The following is a 22135-nucleotide window of genomic DNA, read 5'->3' as shown; positions in this document are numbered from 1 at the left end:
GTACAGGACAATTTAGCATGCTCATCAGGTTTCTTCACTAAACTTTTTCTCATCTCTGTGCCCAATTGGCTTTACATTTCCAGGAAGATAAGAATATCGTTCATGGAAATGTTTGCGCCAAGAATGTGCTGCTGGCCCGGGAGGGAGACGCCTCCTCCGGAAGTGCCCCCTTCATCAAGCTCAGCGACCCTGGAGTCAGCATCAGCGCCCTGACGCAGGAAGGTGAGTCTTAACCTTTGATTCAAGAACCCCTGGGGTGCCCTACTCGGGGAGCGGGGCTATTTTATAAAGTTAAATAATATTAATAACTTTATATTAATAACGTATATACAAATAAAGAAGCAACATTGAAAATGTGAAAACGTTTTCTATGTTTGATTGTGAATTAAACACAAAGGGGGTCATTCCGACCCCGGCGGGCGCCGCCAGAAGATGACCGCGGCGATCATTCTGACTTTCCCGCTGGGCGGGCGGGCGACCGCCAAAAGGCCGCCCGCCCGCCCAGCGGGAAAGCCCCAGCAACGATGAAGCCGGCTCCGAATGGAGCCGGCGGAGTTGCTGGTGTGCGACGGGTACAGTGGCACCCGTCGCGATTTTCAGTGTCTGCTAGGCAGACACTGAAAATCATTATGGGGCCCTGTTAGGGGGCCCCTGCACTGCCCATGCCTGTGGCATGGGCAGTGCAGGGGCCCCCAGGGGCCCCACGACACCCGTTCTCGCCATCCTGTTCCTGGCAGTTTTTACCGCCAGGACCAGGATGGCGGGAAGGGGGTCGGAATCCCCATGGCGGTGCTGCGAGCAGCGCCGCCATGGAGGATTCTTTGGGGCAGGGGTAAACCGGCGGGAAACCGCCGGTTGCCCTTTTCTGACCGCGGCGTTACCGCCGCGGTCAGAATTGCCCATGAAGCACCGCCAGCCTGTTGGCGGTGCTTCCGCAGCACTCTGCCCTGGCGGTTTTCAACCGCAAGGGTCAGAATGACCGCCAATGTGTCTATATTTGATCATTTGTTTGTCGTACACATATTTTTGTATTATTGAGTGTTGTTTTGTGGATCAAATCATAGCATCGGTGCCTAGGCCGAGGACTCCGGCTTCCAATGGCGACTCAGTGGAAGTCCTTGAATCCCAGTAATTATTCATTGGGGGTCCACAGAAGTGGCCTAGACTGCTCCCCTCCAAGTCAACTATGTGCATGCTTTAAAAAACAATCAAACCTTTAATGAAAACTACACCCCTTTTTAGGAAGTATGTGTACCTGCTCCATCCCCTGACGCTAGGTTGAGGAGGGATATTGGGCCAGATGTACCAAAGGATTTGACCCATTCTGTGTCTACTATGAAAATGCTTTAGTACATATGGCCCATTGAGACCAACTCACGAAGACGTTTTTATGTTTAACCGTGACTTGTGCATCAGAAATGGCCAGATTTATGACTGCAAGAAATTCACCAAAGGGGAGTTTCCTTTTTATATAACACACATAGAACCACTCCACACTTACGCAGTACTATGCATGAGTAATTCTTACTCTGTCGGGAGGTAACATTCCTGGCTCCAGCAGTTTAACCCTCACAAACTTTAGAGCTGGTGGGTACTCACAAATGACACTCTGATCTACTCCCAGCCAAGAAGGGGCGCTAACACAGAGAAGAGAGGGAACTCGCCAACACTTGAGGGTTACTCATTGAAAGCTGTGACGGGCACGGGCTTCAGACATAACCTAGAAAACATTTATGAGTTTCTGAAATGAGTAAAGCTACATGTGTGCAAACCTCTCGTTGTAGACTTCTCTGAGTCTAGCCGATGTCTTCAAAACTTCGAGTTCTCGAATCACTGCAGCCGGAGTAGCACATTTGAGAAGTGATTACTAAAGCCATTACATTTTTACTATCGAATTGCAATAAAGGTAAACTCTGCTTATAGGAATCTTGTGAAAGTTTTGTTTAAACTTCCAGAAAAGTAAATTGCGCAGGACTAAATGTATACTACTAAAACAAGAATTCATAAGAGAAGTATGTTTTTATTTGAAAAATGGTCTTGCCTTTTATCTCTCAGGAGGTTGAAGTTTTGCTTTGCATTTTCACAAGCTGAATCAGTTGCCAACTTTGCACCACTTCCTGAGAAGTACTTAAATTCATTGCTTCCCCCTTTTCCAATTGTAGTAGGGAATATCAAATCCCAAACATAGGCGGGACAGAATATTGTTGCCACAATATTGAGGGACAAGTATCGAAACTTAAGTGCACAGAGGGAGGTAAGGATTTAGGTATATGAGAAGTTAGGTATACAAAATGTATAGAAACTTACCTTTGGATATCTTGTCCCTCGATATTGTGGCATTGGTATACTTTCCTGTCGATATTTGGGTTTAATATTCCCAGCCCACACAGTTTTTCCTTGCGACAATGACGTCTTCTGAAAGATCATAGCTTAGCCTCTTTACCCTAAAAAGCCTAATAGGTGGAGAGGAAAGGAGATTCCTCCGCGAAAGTAACAACTCCTCTATCATATACACACCACTGGCTCCAGCATCCACCCAGGGATAGGGCAACCTAAAAGTCACAGCTGGCAAATGCCTTACAGTGCTACCACAAATGACCACAAGAGGGTGGAAGATTGCAAGACATGGACTCAAAAAGAACCCATTGATAGGGAAAGGGAGAGACCAAAAAAGTAAGATGTAATTTGGCATATGGTCCAAAAATCTATGGATTGGAGCAACTTGAGGAGGAAACTCCACTCGAATCAGAGGCAGTTCAGCTGCCGGATCTAAAGTGAGTGATCCACCACCTGTCTGGTGAAGGTAGCTCCATAAAAGCCCATCACAGAAGTTCAGACTTTCAGGCAAAATTGATGCTGGTGTCATTTGGAAAACAGCCCCAGTATTTTAGTGACAACTGATAGATGGGAATCAGCGATGTCCCCTCCACACCTTTGTGCAGTATATTGTCATTTCTCGTGCTAGTCCTGTGCACACGAGCCCCTGGACTCACTCTCTCATGCTTTCCTTCCAGTGCTTGTGGAACGCATTCCTTGGGTGGCTCCGGAGTGCCTCGAGGACCCCGGGAAGGTGGCGCTGGAATCCGACAAGTGGAGCTTTGGTATCACGGTGTGGGCCATCTTCAGCGGCGGCGGCACCCCCCTAAGTGCCCTGGACCCCCTGGCGGTAATATATGCCATTTACAAAAGACCAGGCATGGGAGAGCTAACAACTATTAGCAGGAAATACTCATGGTGTTATTAGAACATTAGAATATCAAGAGCATTGACGCCAATGAAGCGCCTCGGGCCATAGTGACTGGTTCAGGTCTTCTGCTCGGCACTGCAATGTTTCAATGTCACTTCCATCCTTTAACAGTTTGCAATTATTAGTGGTAGCAATAGTAGTTGTAGTTATATGTTTATTATTACAGTTAGATGTAACTTACTTAATACTTCTCCCAGAATGATATAATTGTAGTGAACTGAATCATACCCAGTTTGTCCTTCCTAGTAGGTCAGGGCCCGAGTCACAAACACATTTTTTGCCAATAAACCTAGGTTTACGGCCAGAAAAGGCTTCCTTTCCACCCGGCAGGAGTTCACAACTGGGTTCCTGAGAGGTCTAGCTGGGTCTCTTGCTGTGGGTTCCTCTGCCATCAGTGCAGAGGGATCCATGCAAAGGGTGGGAGTCGGCAGAACAAAGGATGGTCTGCCTTATTATATCTTTTTGACGGTTCACGAACTTGTATATTTGTCGGCATTCACAAACTCATCCTTCACCCTTTCCCACCCTGGAAATGGTCAGAGATTTTACATCACCGAAGAGATGGATTTACTCCCCTTCGAGGAAGGGACCCTATCACTCGTTGGTTTGGTGGGCTAGATCGGAAGGGTTCATCTCCATCTGAAAAATCTTGTCCTCATGTGGGGAAAAAAAAGGGTACGTTTGCACAGCATGCTCCAACCCCATGTAGTCCTACGCTACGTAGATTACCGCAGAGGGGGTGTGAGAGCCAGTGAGACACATCACTTCACATCCCCAGTAGTACGTCTGAAAGCATACATTAGGCATACATTTCCAGCAGTACTCCTGTGAATGTTTGCAAATACAAAAAGGACAGAAGATGTCAATCTCCACCTGCACGTTTGGAGTTTTTTCATTAATGGGGCCCAAGAGCTTTTGAGTTGGTTCAGTTTGCTTGGTAGCCCTTTTTTCCATCCTGATTCAGAAACTCTTCCGAGGTAGATCACTGAATCAAATCCCGTGTCCGTCTCTCAACTGTAGGAGATGATTTGGTTTCTTATCCTAATACTATATATCAAAGACAAGTGTATTGGCATAATTAATTAAAACCAATGCCAACTATAAAATCAGTTCACATACATCCAGACAATGTAAACGCGCAGAAAATCATTTTCATTGTTCAACATAAAAGTGGTCAATATAGGAACAATTCAATCCCTAGAAATATTGAACTAAAACCCATCCATAAGATTAAAGTATAAACGTGCACTGAGACCTGTGAGCGAGACCTTCTGCTTCAGCTTATAAGACACCAGTGCTTGCTTCATACCAAGGGGTGCCTCGGTGAGCTGTGCCACGCGCCTGCTGAACCCCTCCCACTAAAGGCTGGTCCTCACGACTGGGCTGAACCACTTAGCGCGTTTAAAGTGTGGTGCAACGTAAAACTTTAAGCATTGTTTGAAGAGCAATCCAAGTACTAAACTGGGGGGTGTTGTCTGAGAGGTTAATTTAAACAAGGGGCTCTAGCTATCTCTACTTCAAGGGGGTAGTAGAGACCGTTCAAACAATCAATTTTCTTAAAAAATCACCACAGACCACTTTTTAGGGTATCTGTTGATGACTACCCACTAGCGTGATTGCACCCTATAGGAGCTCCCAGCTTGCACCAACCTTTAGACATTTCTTTAAAAAGCGACATAAAAAACTTTACGCCCTGCAAGCCAGAGGAATTCAGGCGCTTCTTACCCATGTGATTACTGCTTCTCTACATGAGCGAGTGTTCAATGTCCTTTTGTTTCAAGTCCTTTTCTTTTGTGCTGCTGGCTCCGAACATACACAGAAAACATGTTCTAGTGACTCTCGTTTGTACCCACAAAGACGACAAATTTGAGTTTGCGGCTGAACTTTCCAGGAAGGAACAACATTTTTACTCTCCATCACACCGAAGCAAAATTGCGTGTACTGGTGCTTCAGAACTTTAGAGAAATGTATTGACAGGTATTCCTGGGCTCGCAAACTTTTATATATAGATATTACTGTCCAGGCGTGCCGTCTTTGTGCAAGCGCATTTTTATCTGTTAGAAAAGACAAAGACCGGGTTGAAGCATTTACTATGAGGTTGAATGCCGATTTCCCCAAGCTCATGGCCCATGCATCATGCAGGCCTAGTTCCTTAATTCCTGATTTAAATGGTGACCCCATGAACCTTTTAAGTTACTAGGCTGTTGCTCTTCGATTTCCCCCCCAGCATAGATTACTGATAGAGCCACCATCAACGGCACAAAGTCTCTAACACAGAATGCATGGTTTTTCAACCCAAATTCTAAGCATATCTGCGCTGGCAAAGTTGATTTTGGGATCTGAAACACTGATTTGTAGACCTTTGTTTGAATTTGGTTAAAGGAGGCTATTTCCTTTCCCTGCTTGATTTCTGCCCCAGAGGTAACTGTTGGTATTAGGCGAGCCAACATAACCGAGAGCAAATGGCTGAATGATGGACACTCCGTTTCTGTTTTAGTAGTTTAAATCCATACGTAAGCGACTGTGCTTTCGCCTGAGAGGCGACAACATCAGGTTTGAAGGTCACTTGCTGATTGTAGGAACCTGACTCAGTATTTACTTATCAAAATGAGATAGAGGCCCTCATTACAACCCTGGCGGCCGATGTTAAAGCGGCGTTAATACCGCCAACAGGCGGCGGTAAAAAAAATGGGATTTTGTCCCTGGTGGTAACTGCCATCAAAGACCGCCACTTTAATACACCGACCGCGAGGGTGGTAATGGCCGCTGGGCAGGAGACTTCGGTCTCCAGCCCAGTGGCCGTCCCAATCCCATCCTCGGGATTATGACCTGGCCTACCGCCATGGTTTTTGTGCCAAATTTACCGCCACGAAAACCATGGCAGTAGGCACTATCAGTGCCAGGGAATCCCTTCCCTGGCACTGATACGGGTCTCCCCCTCCTCGAGTCCTCCTCCACCTTCCCCCTCCCTCTCCTGTCCCCCGCACATATATAAACCCGCATGCGCACCCTTATACACACACTCATACCCACCACCCATGCATGCTCACATAGATATCCACACACCAACATACCTCGTCACACACAGGCATTCACAACACTCACAATCACTCATTCACTCACGCGTTCAACGTGACTCACACCCTCATGCATGCATTCCAAAACATACACACACACCCCCCACATACACACAACTCCCCCACCCCCCTCTCCTGTCGGAGAACCCGACTTACCTGCTTGTAGGGGGTCCTCCGGCTGGAGACGGTCCGCAGCGTCCGCCAGCAAAGCACCACCAGGCCGTATCATTGGTCATGATACGGTCGGCGGTGTTTTCTGGCATGGCGGTGCTGCTGTCAGCAGCGCCGCCTTACCGCCGTCCGCCGCCATGACCGTCGGCGGTGTTCAGCCAGCATTCTGGCGGTATACCGTCGGCGGTCATGATACGTGCAGACGGCTGGTAGTCACGGCGGCGGTATGTTGGCTGCCGCCGCTGTGGTGGTAGGCGGTAGTGACCGCCAATGTTGTAATGAGGGCCATAGTGTGTAAATAGTCCAGGGGGTTCCCTAGAGGCTAAAGTAGATAATACTAATGCTCTCTTTTGTGGTAGTGTGGTCAAGCAATTAGGCTTATCAGAGGGTAGTGCAAAGCATGTGTTGTACTCACACAGGCAATAAATGAAGCACACACTCAATGACTACCTCCAGGCGAATGGTTTTTATATAGCACAAATATATTTTATTCCTTTATTTCTAGTACCACAAGATTCAAGTTGCAGGTAAGTATATTTGCAAGTAAGTATCCAAAATATGTATCAATACTACTTTGTTTCAATTTGGCAAGTTATACGGTTTTCAAATAAATAGCAATTATCTGTTTTAAAAGTTGACACTGCAATTTTCAAAGACAGTTTGAGGGGGGAAGAAAAGTTAGCACAGTTTCAAGGTAAGTACAAGCCTTACAGTTCCAGTCTCCAGGGGTTAGGATGTCCACAGGTTGGGGTTCAAGTTAACCCTAAACACCCACCACCAGCAACACGGGCCAGCCGGGTGCAGAGGTCAAAGTTAAGGTCAATTTAACATTGGCTCCTATGGAGTCTGGGGGCACTCGGAATCAGGCTTGCTTGCAGGTAAGTACCTGTGTCTTTGGAGGGCAGACCTAAGGGGTTTAGAGCAGTACCGGGGAGGGGCAACAGGTCAGCACCAAAAACACAACCTCAGCGGTGGAGGAACGGCCGGGTGCAGGGTGCAAACACAGTATCGGGCTGCCAATGCCTTCCTATGGGGGGGGTCACAAAGATGCTGCAGGTGAAGTCCAGGGGGTTGGTTCCGGGAAACCAAGGGCTGGACAAGGAGGAGGGCCGCCTGCTGGATGTTGCTGTACTGAAATATCGGATTCCCCAAGGCCAGGGGCCTGTGGGTGCAGAGGTACCTTTTGGCATTGGGAATCTTCATCCGGTTTTGTCACAGTCAGGGGGGTCCTCTGGATTCAGGTTGCAGGCGTCATCATCTTGAACAGGAGGGGTCAACCCAAGGTGAGCACTTGTTCAGAATTGCCTGGGGACCAGCTCTAGTCAGGTGGGCCACCTAGAAACGGGCCGTGGGCGTCAGGTGCAGAGTGGACAGTACTCGCAGATCCGGTGCAGTTCTGGAGTCCTTTGATGGAGTTTCTTCTTGGACCTGGCCTCTGTCCTTGTGAGTTCTTGGTCCTCTGGGGTGCGGGCAGTCCTCTGGAGGCTTTTCAGAGGTTGCTGATCCTGCAGGATGTGTCACCTTCTTTTAGAAGGGCTTTAGAAGCTGGAGACAGGCCGGTAGGGCTGGGACCACGTCAGTTGTTGTCTTCAGTCTTCTCTGCTGGGGGTCAGCTTAGCAGTCCTTCTTCTTTCTTCTTGTGAGGTCGCCAGGAATCTGACAAGCTAGCGTTCAGGGGAGCCCCTAAATCCTAAATTTAGTTGCTTTACTAGGGTCAGAGGGCAGTAGCCAATGGCTACTGTCCCTGAGGGTGGCTACACCCTTCCTGTGCTCCCTCTTAACCCTATTGGTCCATGTCCTCCAGACCAAGATGGAGAATTTTGCAAGGAGAGGGGTCACCTAAGTGCTGGACACCTTAGGGGTGGTCCCAGCTTAGGATATCACTCCTTCTTGTCTTCCCTAATTTTCCCGCCAGACTTGGCACCAAAAGTGGGGCTTCATCTGGGGGGGGGGGGGGTCTTCACTAGCTGGGATGCCCTGGGGCACTGTAACAAGAGGCCTGAGCCTTTGATGCTCACCACTAGGTGTTACAGTTCCTGCAGGGGGAGGTCAGAAGCACCTCCAGCCAGGACAGGCTTTGTTTCTGGCCACAGAGAGCACAAAGGCACTCCCCTCATCTAGTCAGAAACTCACCTGGAAGTGGCAGGCTGATACAGACTGCTCAGTCCTGCACTAGCAGTTTGGCTAACATACAGGGGCATCTCTAAGATGCCCTCTGGATGCATTTTTCAATAAATCCAACACTGGCATCAGCGTGGGTTTATTGTGCTGAGATGTTTGATATCAGACTTCTCAGTATTCAGCGTAGCCATTATGGAGCTGTGGATGTGGAGTTCGTAAAGACAAACTCCCAGCCCATATACTCAGTATGGCCACACTGCACTTACAATGTCTAAGAATGGATTTAGACACTGTAGGGGGCTATTGCTCATGCACATATGCCCTCACCTGTGGTATAGTGCACCCTGCCTTAGGGCTGTAAGGCCTGCTAGACGGGTGACTTACCTATGCCACAGGCAGTGTTTTGTGTGCATGGTACCCTGAGGGGGATGCCATGTCGACTTTGCCTTTTTTTCCCCTACCAGCACACACAAGCTGCCAGGCAGTGTGCATGTGCTTGGTGAGGGGGCATGTGATTGGTGAGCATATTACATGCTGCAGCCCTTGGGGACCTTTCCTGGCCACAGTGCCCTTGGAACCATGGATACCTTTTACATGGGACTTAACTGTGTGCCAGGGCTGTGCCAATTGTGAGAACAATGATAGAGGTTTGGGAAATACCACTGGCGGTGGGGGCTGGTTAGTAGAATCCCAGGCACTCTCTAAGTCAAATCAGCATCGATATCAGGCAAAATGTGGGGGGGGGGGGGGAACCATGCCAAAAAGGGCACTTTCCTACACTGATCCACTATAAAGCCCAGAAACTTATATGAAGGGGCCACCTCCCCCTGTTTCCCCTTAACAAACCATGCATATGACTTCTATTTCGAATCAACCAGTTGAACCACCTTGGTTTTATTCAAGTTTAGTTCAAAACCTTGCTTGTTCATATGACTGGTTGGGTCATTAATGATGCACTGCAAGCCGATTGGAGTTTGACTCTGTAATACAATATCATCCACATACTGTAAACAAGCTATTGCTTCAGAGGCCGGAGAGGGCGAATGGCTATTTTCCAGTGGAACGGGCAACAACTAAGTCCGCTAGAGATAAATTGAATAGCATTGGAGCTAGGACACATCGTTGTTTGAGGCCATTTGCTGTTTTAACTTTGTTCATAACTTGACCGCCCTCACTGATTTTTGACTTGCGCCCAGGCTCCTGAATGCACTTCAATGATTGCTCTCAACAGGCCGCTGGAAAGACCCGAGTCTTCCAGCTTTTGTCACAATCGTTCTTGGGGAACAGGGTCAAGGCCGACTTGAGATCAATGAAACACACAAATAGCTGACATTTCCTATATTAGGCCTTCTCAGCTAGAAGGGATAATCCTATATGGTTACTTTCTGTTATCGGTCATGATAAAACCACTTGTAAGATAATGTCTGGGTTTATTTGGAATTCCTCCCAAATCTGCCAACACTCAAGTTTGAGAAATAGCTTCTGTCAAAATATGTTTCCTAGCAAAATTGCAATGTTAAACTAAGACATGCCGCATGCTTTAAATTGCCTCATCTACAGTGACCTAGCTCTCTTAGTGCCTTATTTTATAGTGTTAGTGTATGTACAGTGCTTGATTTACACTAGAAGGTCATCTTGGCGCTCTGGGCTGCCCGGATGGTTTGTTCCCTCAGCACTCAGGTGCTTCTCAAGTGAATGTTCCTGCACAGCTCTTGGCTGGCTGAGTTCTCTAAACGTCTCTGTGTGCAGAGACGTCAAGGCATGGGCAAAATGGGCTCTGGCGCGAGCCCCCAGCCTTTCAGGGACCCCTGATAGAGCCAGCTCTGTTCTGGAGAGAATCTTGATTTTTAGATCAAAGGAGGACCTCACATATGAGAAATGGGAGGGTGTCACAGCGATTATCTGCAGTAATATAAGTGAACCAGTGCTGTGTTACAATATTGAAAACAGAGGTCACTATCCCTGAATAATAGTTGCAAACACATTTAGAATTAGGACCAGTGTGCCTGTGCACTGTCAGTAACTTGGCACAAAAGAGTGAAATTGGACCATAAATTGAAAGCTGTTCCAAACAGGGGGCCCCGAAGTACTTTTGGCCCAAGGCCCCCAAAATCCTTAAAATGTTTCTGTGTGTGAGAAAACCCCCAAATGTAGGAGGAAGACTAGAGATGCTACTTGGAGGAGCCTTAATGGGACGTCTTAAAGGCTCTTCTCTGAGGCAGCCCTGCCTTACTCTGCAATACCCCTAGTCCATTGTAATAATGTTTAGAGTGGTCTAAGAGTTTGTCCAGTAGAGGACGCTGCTGTCATGGTCCTCTTGGTTACTGTGTGTATTTTTTGTTTTAGTTACATTGTGCTGTTTGTCTAATATGCTAATGCCTTGTTTACTCTTCTGCATAGTTGTACACATTTGTGATTTGCAGACTTTATTTCCCCTAACATAGCACAACAATGCATTCCACTCTGTGTTATATAATATGTGGTGAGAATGGATAATCACCCTGTCAGAAGGCATACAGCACGCACTTGTAAAAAGACACTCAATTGTAATAAGTTATTACAACTGAGTAGTGACGAACAAATGCAAGCATATCTTCCGCTTCCAATTTTGTGGTTCAACCTTTTTACCATCCCCAAACTCAACCTCTTGCAAAGTGCTTCATTCTGAAGAGGCCTAGACATGTATTTTTAAATGCCTCTGTTTTTAAACAAACTGTTCACTAGATTCATACTCCACTGAAAAGATTGAATTTGGCATGTTCCATAATTTCCAATACAAATTATAGGTGAAAATAGAGCTTGGAAAGAAACACCGGTAAGTAAATTGAAAATTATTAAAACCAAGAAAAGTAAAACATATCACAAATAATGAGAATAACACAAATAGGGGAATAGTCCTGACTGCCACATTAATTATTAATAACAGTATGTAAGCTGGACACATTCCCCAATGTTTACAGAGTATTGAAGTTTATTTATTTCGACACATTATGAAGTGTGCAAGCATAAAAAAGACTGCATTCCAAAGTTCTTAGATGAAAATTTAATTTAATGCCTACGCGTTTCGATCAAATGATCTTCTTCACAGCCCACAAACTCCACAGTGCTCCACTCTCTTTAAAGAGATGTAATCCACCCACTAATAAACACGTTAAAAATACTTTAAAACATCCCTCAATTCGATCATATCACTTGATACCAAAAAAGAGAAGACAGAAAAAAGAGTGAAAAGAAAAGAAAAAAGGAGAAAAAAAGAGAGAAGAGAAAAAAGGAGGGGGGCGGATTTACAAGAAACCAAAAATGTGTGATCAGTGTACATGTGATTTAGCCAAAAATAACAAATCTTCAACAAAAATGTGATATTAAGTCTCTAATATTGCCTACTGATCACATAATATCATTCTCATATTTCAATAATTTCTACCCATTCCTTTTTTACAATAATTCGATTTTATAATATGCTAATTATAGCCTCTCTTCATTTTTCAGAATTCAACTTCCATTTTAATTTTGATTTCTTAAATTTACATTCTACATCTCTGGCTAAGTGGCCATAATATAAAGCTTCAAATCATAAACATTTCAGAGCCCATTATCAAGGGATAAATCAACAATTTGTCCCTCTAAGGCAGAGGTCTTCAAACTGTGGGGCGGGCCCCCCTAGGGGGGCCTCAAGTGCTCCCAGGGGGGGCGCCAAACTCTGGCCAAAAGAAGCATTCTACCGATAACAGGCCTTTGATTTAAACAAAAGCATGTTATTGCATTTTTAAAAAAATAACAGCACCTAACTGCAATGTTTAAATAGGTCTGGACATATTTAAACATTGCCATCCTTATAAAATATTTGTGAAAAATTCTGAGGGGGGCCCATAGATGTTTATTTTTCAACTGGGGGGCGCAGCATTAAGAAGTTTGGAGACCACTGCTCTAAGGAGAACATATGTCCTTATAACACACTACTTATCATGACTTTTAAAAGCCAGCAAATGTAACATTCATTTTGGGAAAATCACGTGGGCTTAAACTCCAGCCCACATGTACAAAAAGTTTCTCATCCATATTGCATCCCATCGGGGTCTTACTGTGAAGACGGACAATATATTCTGATTCCATTATGTGTAGCCTTCTTTCCCTGTCACCGCCTCTAGCAGGACACAGCACCCTTTCGATGCAAAAACATGAGAGCATATTAGGTTTTTGCGAGTGCATGTCTTTTCAATGCCTTGCTACTGGATAATTCTGATCACAGTTCTTTATTGCCCTCAAATGTTCAAGTATTCGCTTCTTTACAGGAAAAATTGTACTGCCCACATATATTAAACCACATGGGCCGGTAAGGACATAAATGCAAAAGTCACTATTGCGTGTAATAAATGTATCAATTTTCTTGCTTTGTCCATTTGGTAACAAAAAAGTCTGGATTCTAGGATTGTTTTAACATAAAGTATTGTTTAAGTACCATACGTTAATGCTTTCGGCTGTGCGCAGTGGGAGGGGTTGCCCCAAAGGTAGTCAACCCAGGAGGGGGAGCACACGGCCCCCCTCCCGTGGCTGATTCTGGCCCCAGTGACCACATCACCTAGGGCCTGCGCATTTGCAGAGCGGGGGGGGGGGCATGTGTCCCTCTCCCTGGGCTGAATCTGGCCCCGGCCCCCATTCCCCGGGGCATGGTGCATTTCTTTAGGGGAGGGGCATATGTGGCCCCCCCAGGCTGTGTTTGGCCCCGGGGACCACCACTGAATTTATGGAGGAGGGGGCATGCATCCCTCCTCCCCCGGGTCGATTTGAGCAGAGAACCCCATCTCCAGGGACCTGGCATATTGTAAGTGTGGAGAAAACAGGCAGCCCCCCTCCCTGGCCCAATTTCGACCCCTGGGACCTCATCTCCCGGGGCCCGGCCATATTGTGAAGGGTGGAATGCAGCCCCGCTCCCTAGCCCAATTTGGCCTGGGGACCCCATCCCTGGGGCCCTCCACCTTTATAAATGTGGAGTGGGGGGCACGCAATGCCCTCCCCGCAACCCATGGGCCAATATCAGCACCCAGGGACATAGCGGGAGCCGACCTTTGGGGACGGGGTCTCCAGGCCCATTAATGGCCCCCGTTGGGGGGGTTTGTGCAGCACCCCTCACTATTTAATGCATTTATAGGCCTCGGGGTTGGGATCCCCGGGGGCCAAACGTGGCCCAGGAAGGTGGGCCCCATGGCCCGCCTCCCCCTTTTTTGATAAGGCTAGGACCCAGGGGAATATGTCCCCAGGGCTGAAATTGGCCCAGGAGGGTGCCACAGGGCCCCCCTAACTGTTTTCCAAAACATCTAGGTCTCGAGGGTGGGCCCCTCAAGGCCAAGATTGGCCTGGGAGGGGGGGGGGGAAGTGCAGCCCCCCTTTCCTTTCAAAAATCAGCCGGGCCCTGGAGTATGGGGTCCCAAGGCCGTGAGTTGCCTGTGGGGGGGCGGCCATGTACGCCCCCCTTTCCCTATAATAAAATTAATTTTCTCTGGAACCTGTCTAAAACTTTTTTTTTTAAAGCGTTTAGACCCCCAACAGGCCTACGGGGTCAGAATATTCCTACCCAACCCCCTTGGGTTGTTTTTTGCGATTTCCTTGGGTCTCGGTCAAGTCCGAGTCCCAAGATGGCTGCCACCACTTCCTGTTTGAAGTGCTGACTGCTGGTCTGATCTCATTTTCACATGTACTGCTAATTACCCCACATATTACATCAGTCATGACATCTTCAATGACATCATTGATAATATAACTGCAAGATTTCCAGTAATAATATTGTTAAGAAAACTGTGCATGGCTGTGGTGCGAGTTATAGTTACCTAAGTTATAGTTATATCCCTATTTAACTATAACTCGCATCCTCGCCATGCACTGCTAATTACCCCATAAATTACAGCACTCATGACAACTTTGATAACATCATTGATAATATCAGTGTATTATTTGCAGTATAATTATTGATGAGATAACTGTGCATGGCAGAAGCGTGAGTTATAGTTACCTTAAGGCACAAGTGATAGTTACTTGAGATAACTCTGAATTACTAAGGTTTTGTATGTTTAAATTGTGAGCCTAACTGTAACGTCCCTGTACCCATTGTTTTTTTTTTAAGTGAAAATTATATGTATATTTTCAGTTAAGAAAAAACAAAGGTTACAGGGACATTATAGTTAGGTTTTGAATTTACTTGCGCAAAACCACAGAAATTCACCTGTTATAGTTAGTTATTTCAAGTAAATATAACTCGCTGCCTAAGGTACTAAACTACACCTCGCGCCTCCGCCATGCACATTTTTTTCTTCTAATGTTTCATTGATATTTTTATTGACATTATAAAAGTTGTCGTTAATATCTGGGGTAATTAGCAGTGCATGGTGAGGGTGTGAATTATAGTTACCTTAGGCCGCGAGCTGTAGTTACTAGAAATAACTAACTACCTGCTGAATTTGTATGGTTTCGTGTGAATAAATTCAGAACTTAACTATAACGACCCTGTAACCTTTGGTTTTTTAAGTGAATTACCAAGGTTTTTTAAAATTGTATTTCCTAACTATAACGACCCTGTAACCTTTGGATTTTTCAGTGGGTGGTTATATAGGGGGTTGTCGGCAGGCCGAGGCCCTGCACCCAACCCTCGCAGCGCATGGCCGAAGGCCCTGCACGGTAGTGGTTGGATTAACATATAGTAATGGACATTACTATATGTTAATCCAACTATCGCTGTGCATGGCCTTCAGATGTGCACGGCAGGGGTTGGCTGCAAGGCCTGCCTGTGGCCAGGCCCTGCTGCTAACACTCTATAACCACCCAACCCTGCGCCACACCCGGCCTGCGGCCATGCTCATCTGGAGTTAGCCCCAGGGTCTGTCTCTCTGGGTGTGAGAATAGGTGTGCCTGGGTGTGAGACTGGCTTTGAGGTGTCTGGGTGTGAGAGTGTCTGATTGTGCTCCAATAGATGAAAGATGCATTCTCCTCCACAAAGGATTTCAGATCATTTTTTTAATATTGAATTGCAGAGTAAACACACTTGCTTTACCTTTGCCAAGCCCAACAGTTAGGACAATTTGTCCTTTCCAGAAATAGAGCTGCTAAAGATCCACCTACTTCTCTGTGAGAGCAATTGTTTCCTCTTTTTTCCTGCCCACGGGCAGAGAAACGGAGGGAACCTCCACCTCCAGCAAGCGAGAGCCGTTTGACAGCTCTTAATTGCTGGAACTGGAGTGTTTGCTCTGCCTTGGCGGGAACTATCAAACTTCCTGCCAAGGCACAGCAAACAGCTTGGGCACCCCAGTACATAGCAGGAGCCAGCCCTGGTCTCCAGGCTACAGGTCCCACGAGGCTCTATGAGGAGCTTTCCACAGGGGGGGGTTCCACGAGGTTCCAGCTATTGATTTATCCCTGGGGCTGCACAGTGTATGTGCGGTCCCTCTTACTTTGGTTAAATTGCTCCAGGTCCCCGGGGGGGTGCATGGGCTCCCCCGCATTAATTCATAGTTAGCCCTGAGGAGGTAGTGGTTCCCGGGGCTTTGTGAAGGCCATACATCCCTCCCCCATTTTAAATATAGATTTTGCCCCTGGGAGGTGGTGGTCCTGGGAGGGATTGGGGGGTGCAGCCCCCGCACTTTTTTTGACATAAAAGCCCTGGGCAGGTGGTGGTTATCTGGGCTAATCTAAGCCCTAGGAGGGGAGGCGTACTCCCCCCTCCTATTTCAAAGCCCACACCTTTTTTTTTTCGCTGAATCTGCCGCAACTCGTCATGAAATTTAGAAAAAAAAGCTTTTTTGCTCTGGGGTGTCCCTCTGGAATTCTAGCACCAGAGCTAAGGGATCAGGGTGTCCCTACCCTGGCCCCTTTTCTTGTTTTTTTATTTATTTTTTAACTTTTTTTTTCTTGGACTGGACAGAAGTGTTGAAGTGTTGGCAGCCAATCAGATCTCAGCACCAGATCCGGAGAGGTTGCAGAGCCTTCCTGAATGGATTTACACCAAATAACAAAAAGGTTGCTTTCTGGACCAAGAGCTACCTTTCTTCCAAATTTGGTGTAAATCCGTCTTGTGGTTCGGCTACTATTCCTGTTGAAAATCCCTATGGAAAAATGCATGGCGGAAAAGTATTGTGGGACCCTTCCCCCACCGCAACATAAGCATTGCAAAAACCTAACGCTTTTCAGAGCAAAAAGCTCCTTGTTCACAGGTTACCGCAGTCGCGTTTCACCACTCTGTTAAATAGCAGCTCGCAGTTTCTTGTCCCATGGTAAACATAAACAAAGGACTTTCAAACTCCCTGTAACATTAGTGAGAAAAAGTCGGCCATCCCAAAGTATTACAAAACTGTTGTTTCTTTCTAAAGAACATTCTACTATACCGGATTCTTGTAAATACCATATTGATCTAATTACTTGTACTGATTCAAACAAAAAGGCTAAAATATTCTTACCCGAGCATAGATGGACTTCTTCCAGCTGCTCCTGAAATCCGTTACCCCCCAGTCTTTGTTGCATGCCAATATTTTAATTTAAGTTTTCTAGTGAAATGAAATAAATCAATTCTGCTAGAAGTGAAATCAAAAGATGCAGTTGGACAAAAAGAAAGTCCTAAAGATAAGACTTCTTCCTGTATCTTAGACAGAGTGATATTAGATACATTAACCACTGTTCTATTCATGCAGTCAATGTTGTTTGACCTCTTGTGCAAATTCCCCATGAACTTTCGATATCTCTTTGTCGCGGTCCACTTCCTCTGTTTCCTTCTCTGCCTCCTCTTCCACGACCTTTGAAACCTTGAGCACCTCTGCCTCGTTGGGCCTTCCTTCTTCCTTATGCCATCAGGTCGAACTCCTCTAAAATTTGGGATTTTACTCCTTCCACTTCTGATTGATTTGATACATCACTCTCACTGTTCTCACTTTCCGGTGTATCACCCTGATTCCTGGTCTCACTTGCAACGGCTGGTGATAATGCACTAGTTGAATTCCATGCCTGTTTTTCGTGGCCTTCGTCTATAGTATTACTTCATAATTATTATTATATATATATATATATTGTGATTGAGCTGATCCGGTGACATTTATAAATGACACCTGAACCCTTAAACCTAGTCTTTGAGTTATTTTTTGCTTTTCCATTAGCGACAGGTCTTGTGGCAGATGGTGCAATCCTTACCCCTTACACCATGCTTGTCTCCTCTTTGCATTTCCACAGAAGCTGCAGTTTTTCCAGAAGCAGCTCCAATTGCCAGCTCCCAAGTGGATCGAGCTGGCTACTCTCATCACGCAGTGTACCAACTACCGCCCCGAGCTGCGTCCATCCTTCCGGGCCATCATCCGTGACTTGAACAGTCTTATCACTTCAGGTGAGCGCTGAAGGGGGTCCGGCCTGGAGGGGTCACTGCACGCTGTGACTCTTGCCACTTAATGAGGGTGCTCAAGGTGGGTGATCAGCATATGCTGCCGGTTGTGTGGGCACTGGACAGGATCTGGCGTACCCATTGTGGAGTCCATATTACCCTTATTCATTCCAGTGCCACCGTCCAAATGACACTGCTTGTTTCCAGTTCCATAGTCCATACAGCACCATTTCTTTGGATTGCAGAACCCATAGTACATCAGTAGTTTACAGTTCTAGAGTCCATAAAACACATTTAGGGCCTCATTACAAGTTTGGCGGATGGGAATACCCCCCTGCCGAAATTCCGAAGGGGAGGTTACCGCCATGCTGGCTACCTCACCGCTGGGCCCATTACAACTTACCCACTGGGTGACGGGCAGAGAGCAAGGTTTCCGCCCGTCAGCCCGGCGGGAAAGTGGTGGCTCGCAAGCGATCCGGCGTCCATGCTGCCGGCCGCAGGGTGCACCAGCGCCCTCGTAATGCACACTGTCTGCACAGCAGACAATGTACATTGCCAGGGTGCTGGGCAGGGGCCTCACTGAGGCCCCTGTACCTGTCTCCACCATACTCTTCATGGCGTTGATACCGCCATGAAACGGCTCGCAGAGAACCAAGTCATAATCAGCAGGGCTGGGTGATTCCGACCTCTGCCACCGTCAGCCCGTCGGGATCACTGATCCTGGCGGAGACAGCGGTACCCTGACGGTCTGACCGCCAGGGTTAATGTGGCAGTCGGACCACCACAGCAGCAGCGGTCCTGATCGCCACCGCGAGGCTGGGGGTCTCAAGACCACCAGCCTCATAATGAGGCCCTTAGTTTCCATTCCTAGAGCCCATAATACATCTATAGCATCCAATTCTAGAGTCCATATTTCTAGTTTTTAAAGCTCTTCTGTCAATATTACACGCATTATTTACAGGTCTAGAGTCTGTAGCACATATTGTTTGCAGTTCCAGAAACCATATCACACCCCTTGTATCCAGAGTCGGGCTCCATAACACACACACTGGAACACATATTGCATTGATTGCATAAGGTCTATAACACACTTCCTGTTTCCAGGGCCAGGTATAAATCTAAATCTCTTGTATTGTGCCCAGTGTAAGTTCAGTATGAGGTTGATATTTTCCAGTACTGGGAGTCCCGGGGGCCTCTACCACACTCTGTAACCCCATTACCGTACTGTATCAGTTGGACTCAGTAGTAACTTCACCTTTCCTTTACACCCTGACCTCTCATTTTGTTTCAGATTATGAGCTCTTGGCAGACCTGCCTCCAAGGGATCAACAGGCAAAGGACAGTCTGTGGCCCTACGCGAGCCTCGTGGGCTATGAAGACCCCACGCTCTTCGAGGAACGCCATTTGAAGTACATATCCATGCTAGGAAAGGTAAGGCGCCCTGAAAGCTCTGTGCCCAGGCTGCATACACCTGATGTCTGCTTCAATGTGTGTCAGCGGCATGAGCCTGCAAGGACCAGTGGCCGCACTCTTCCATGTTTGTAGTTTTTGTAAATTATACATTTCTGAGAGCATCCGTACTCAGCCCCCATGTTTACCAGTAGAATAGGATACTGTGTTTCTCTTATGTGTGGCAAGGCTACAGGAACACTGCAGGGCTGGACCCTCACACTCAGCAAATTGAATTTAAGTTCAGGCTTCAGGTCTCAAAAAGACATTTGCACCACAAGCATCAACCCGTTGAGGCAGTGGAATTGACTAGCTGCATGCTTACTCCTCTCAGTTTCAAGTGAGCTCAGAACTCCCTAGTTCTGACTTTCCCTGCCCAAGATGGCCGCCCAGGATTACCCAGTGCACCAAAGAACCACAGACGCCTCGGTGCTACTATTCTCTCAGGCTCAGTGATGCAAAAAGGGTTGTGCTCTGCCCTGCAAAGTAATTTACCAAATTAGGCAAATTTTAGTCAAGACAGTAAAATATTAGTTAAAAGCAGTGTTTGTGTAGCAAAATGATTAGGTGCAAAAAAAAACGTCAAGCCAGAAACAATAAAAATTAGGTGACAGGGTGCAATCAGGAATACAGTCCATGCATTAAACAAAGGCTGTGTTGTGTGAAGCTAAGAAACACAGCCTTAATGTGGGTTCTCCTCTCCTTGGCCTACTGGATTTATGTTCGATTTTCAGGATATCTAGGTAACATAATTGTTCGAATATTAACTCTAAATAGAACTCATTTACGTAGTGGTGGTCTTGAATATCTGGCGTGCAGCCGGACCACCCGTGGCCACTTGCAACAACAAAGCACAGCCTTTTGCCTCCAGAATGGTTTAATAGACTTTTATTAATAAACCTTTCATCTGATGTAAATATTATAGCCTAAATATAATTACTTGAATATTGCTCTACTGGGTGTAGATATTGTATTACTAACTCCAAATGGGCAATATTTTTTTTAAACATCCTTTAGTACGCTATGGGGCCAATTAGGGTTTGGCGGTTTTACACCTTTCCGTCAGGGTGGCGGAGGACATTACGCACCTATCTTGACAGGCGTAATACCGTCATGTTTAGAGATAACCAAGTCCCAGGGGTGATCTCTGTACCTTCAGAGGAACCACCTTCATGGCAGTTCACCTGAAGATACCACACGTTAGGTGGTAGCCCCCGATGGTTGTATCGTGATTCATCAAACTTTTTGTTTTTCAAAAACAAACTCCCAAAGTGTAAGAATGTTTTTGATATTAAAAAAAACTAAAGACCCACACACAAGGAGCTTTTTCCCTGGGTATGGGGTCAATATTTACATTTTTCTGTTCATGTCTGCCAGGTTTTCCCTGACAGTAATGGACAGAAAAAAAAAGACAACAGACCATCCACACTGAATACTGTGGGTGGACTGAGTCAAAGCGGGCATCACATCAGAAAACTGACTATTTGACCAATTCAAAGTAGATGTGGCAGACTGATGGTTTGGTGGACAGGGTATGTCTGCCAAACTTTAAATCAGGTCCTATATTTATGGCAGTCAAAATTTAGACCATTATATTCTGGTACCATGTCCACCTCTTAGTGGTAGAAAACATATGTTACATGGGAGGATTTCACATCAAAGGGCTTCACCCTGTATCAAGGTGCATCGTTCCTCATCGTACCCCGGTCCCAGGAGAAAGACGGGGTGGTTGGGATCAGAACTTCTTTGGAACTGGGGCAGTTTGGAGGACTAACCATCCTAACCTCATTAGCTCTCAGAGTAACCAATTTTGTGGCTGAAGGTGGGGGGGATTGAACCATAAGGCATGACCTCTCACACCTCATTAGCTCTTAGAGTTACCTATTTTGTGGCTGAAAGTGGGGGGGGGGGGGTTGAACCATAAGGCATGACCTCTCACCCTCTTGCAGCATCACCTGGAGTGACATCAGGAGAGACAATGTATGTGTGGGAGGCAGCTATTCTATTCTATTTAAACATATTTGATTACACCGTGGAGGTAGCTAGCTCAGAGTTTCCATAGGAAGAGTGTTTTGGTTTTGCTAATCACTTTAGTGCTGTTTGACTAATTGGTGCTAAAACAAAGCTTATCTCCCTTGGCTGCTTCAAGAAGGGTTTTGCACAGAACTGTCAGGAGAAGGCAGCTGCTGCCCATCATTAAGGGAGGCAAGGCCTCTCCTCTCAGTCTTTTTCCGATGCTGGAACAGTGTCTGTGAGGCTGAGCAAAGGTCATTAGCTTCATTAGCTGGTCAGGCAGCCAGGCTCCGTACATGCACTAAGTGTGCAGGCCCCTGGCTGCCGGAGCCGAAATATGTTGGGCTGAAGATTTCATGATGAGGGGGAGCATTACTGATAGACTCGGACATGGGTGCTTTCGATTTTTTTTAGCCCTGATGCCCAGGGAAAAGTGTCCAGCTCTGACACTTGCCACAGAGTGGAGTGAAGTCAGCAACTCTCACTGACCCCAAGCCACTCTGTGACGAGGTAAGGAAGGTCCTCTTCTCATTGGCTGACCTTTGATAAGATCAGCCAATGAGAGGAGGTGGCGGGATCTTCCTTCCAAAGCTTCCAGAAAACAAAAGAGCACCACCCCCCCCCCCGCCACCTAAGTGACCGGCCAGGAAAAAGGGAGTCCAAAAAAGGCAATTCCCTTATTAATTGCTATCGGAAACTGTTTTCTGA

General features: G+C 46.5%; 1 protein-coding gene across 2 annotated transcripts in view; it reads left to right on the top strand.

The window, feature by feature from the left end:
- Positions 1-22135, top strand: part of JAK3 (Janus kinase 3) — a 202644-nt gene that overhangs the window by 117908 nt on the left and 62601 nt on the right. For both annotated transcript variants that reach the window (XM_069216952.1, XM_069216953.1), the window contains exons 15-18: positions 84-222; positions 3015-3166; positions 17821-17971; positions 19257-19396. In XM_069216952.1, coding sequence (XP_069073053.1) covers positions 84-222; positions 3015-3166; positions 17821-17971; positions 19257-19396 — 582 coding nt within the window. The remainder of the gene's footprint in view (positions 1-83; positions 223-3014; positions 3167-17820; positions 17972-19256; positions 19397-22135) is intronic.

The sequence above is a fragment of the Pleurodeles waltl genome, chromosome 12 (assembly GCF_031143425.1).
Source record: "Pleurodeles waltl isolate 20211129_DDA chromosome 12, aPleWal1.hap1.20221129, whole genome shotgun sequence".
In the NCBI taxonomy this organism is placed as follows: domain Eukaryota; kingdom Metazoa; phylum Chordata; class Amphibia; order Caudata; family Salamandridae; genus Pleurodeles; species Pleurodeles waltl.
This window is presented reverse-complemented; position numbering and strand designations above follow the sequence as displayed.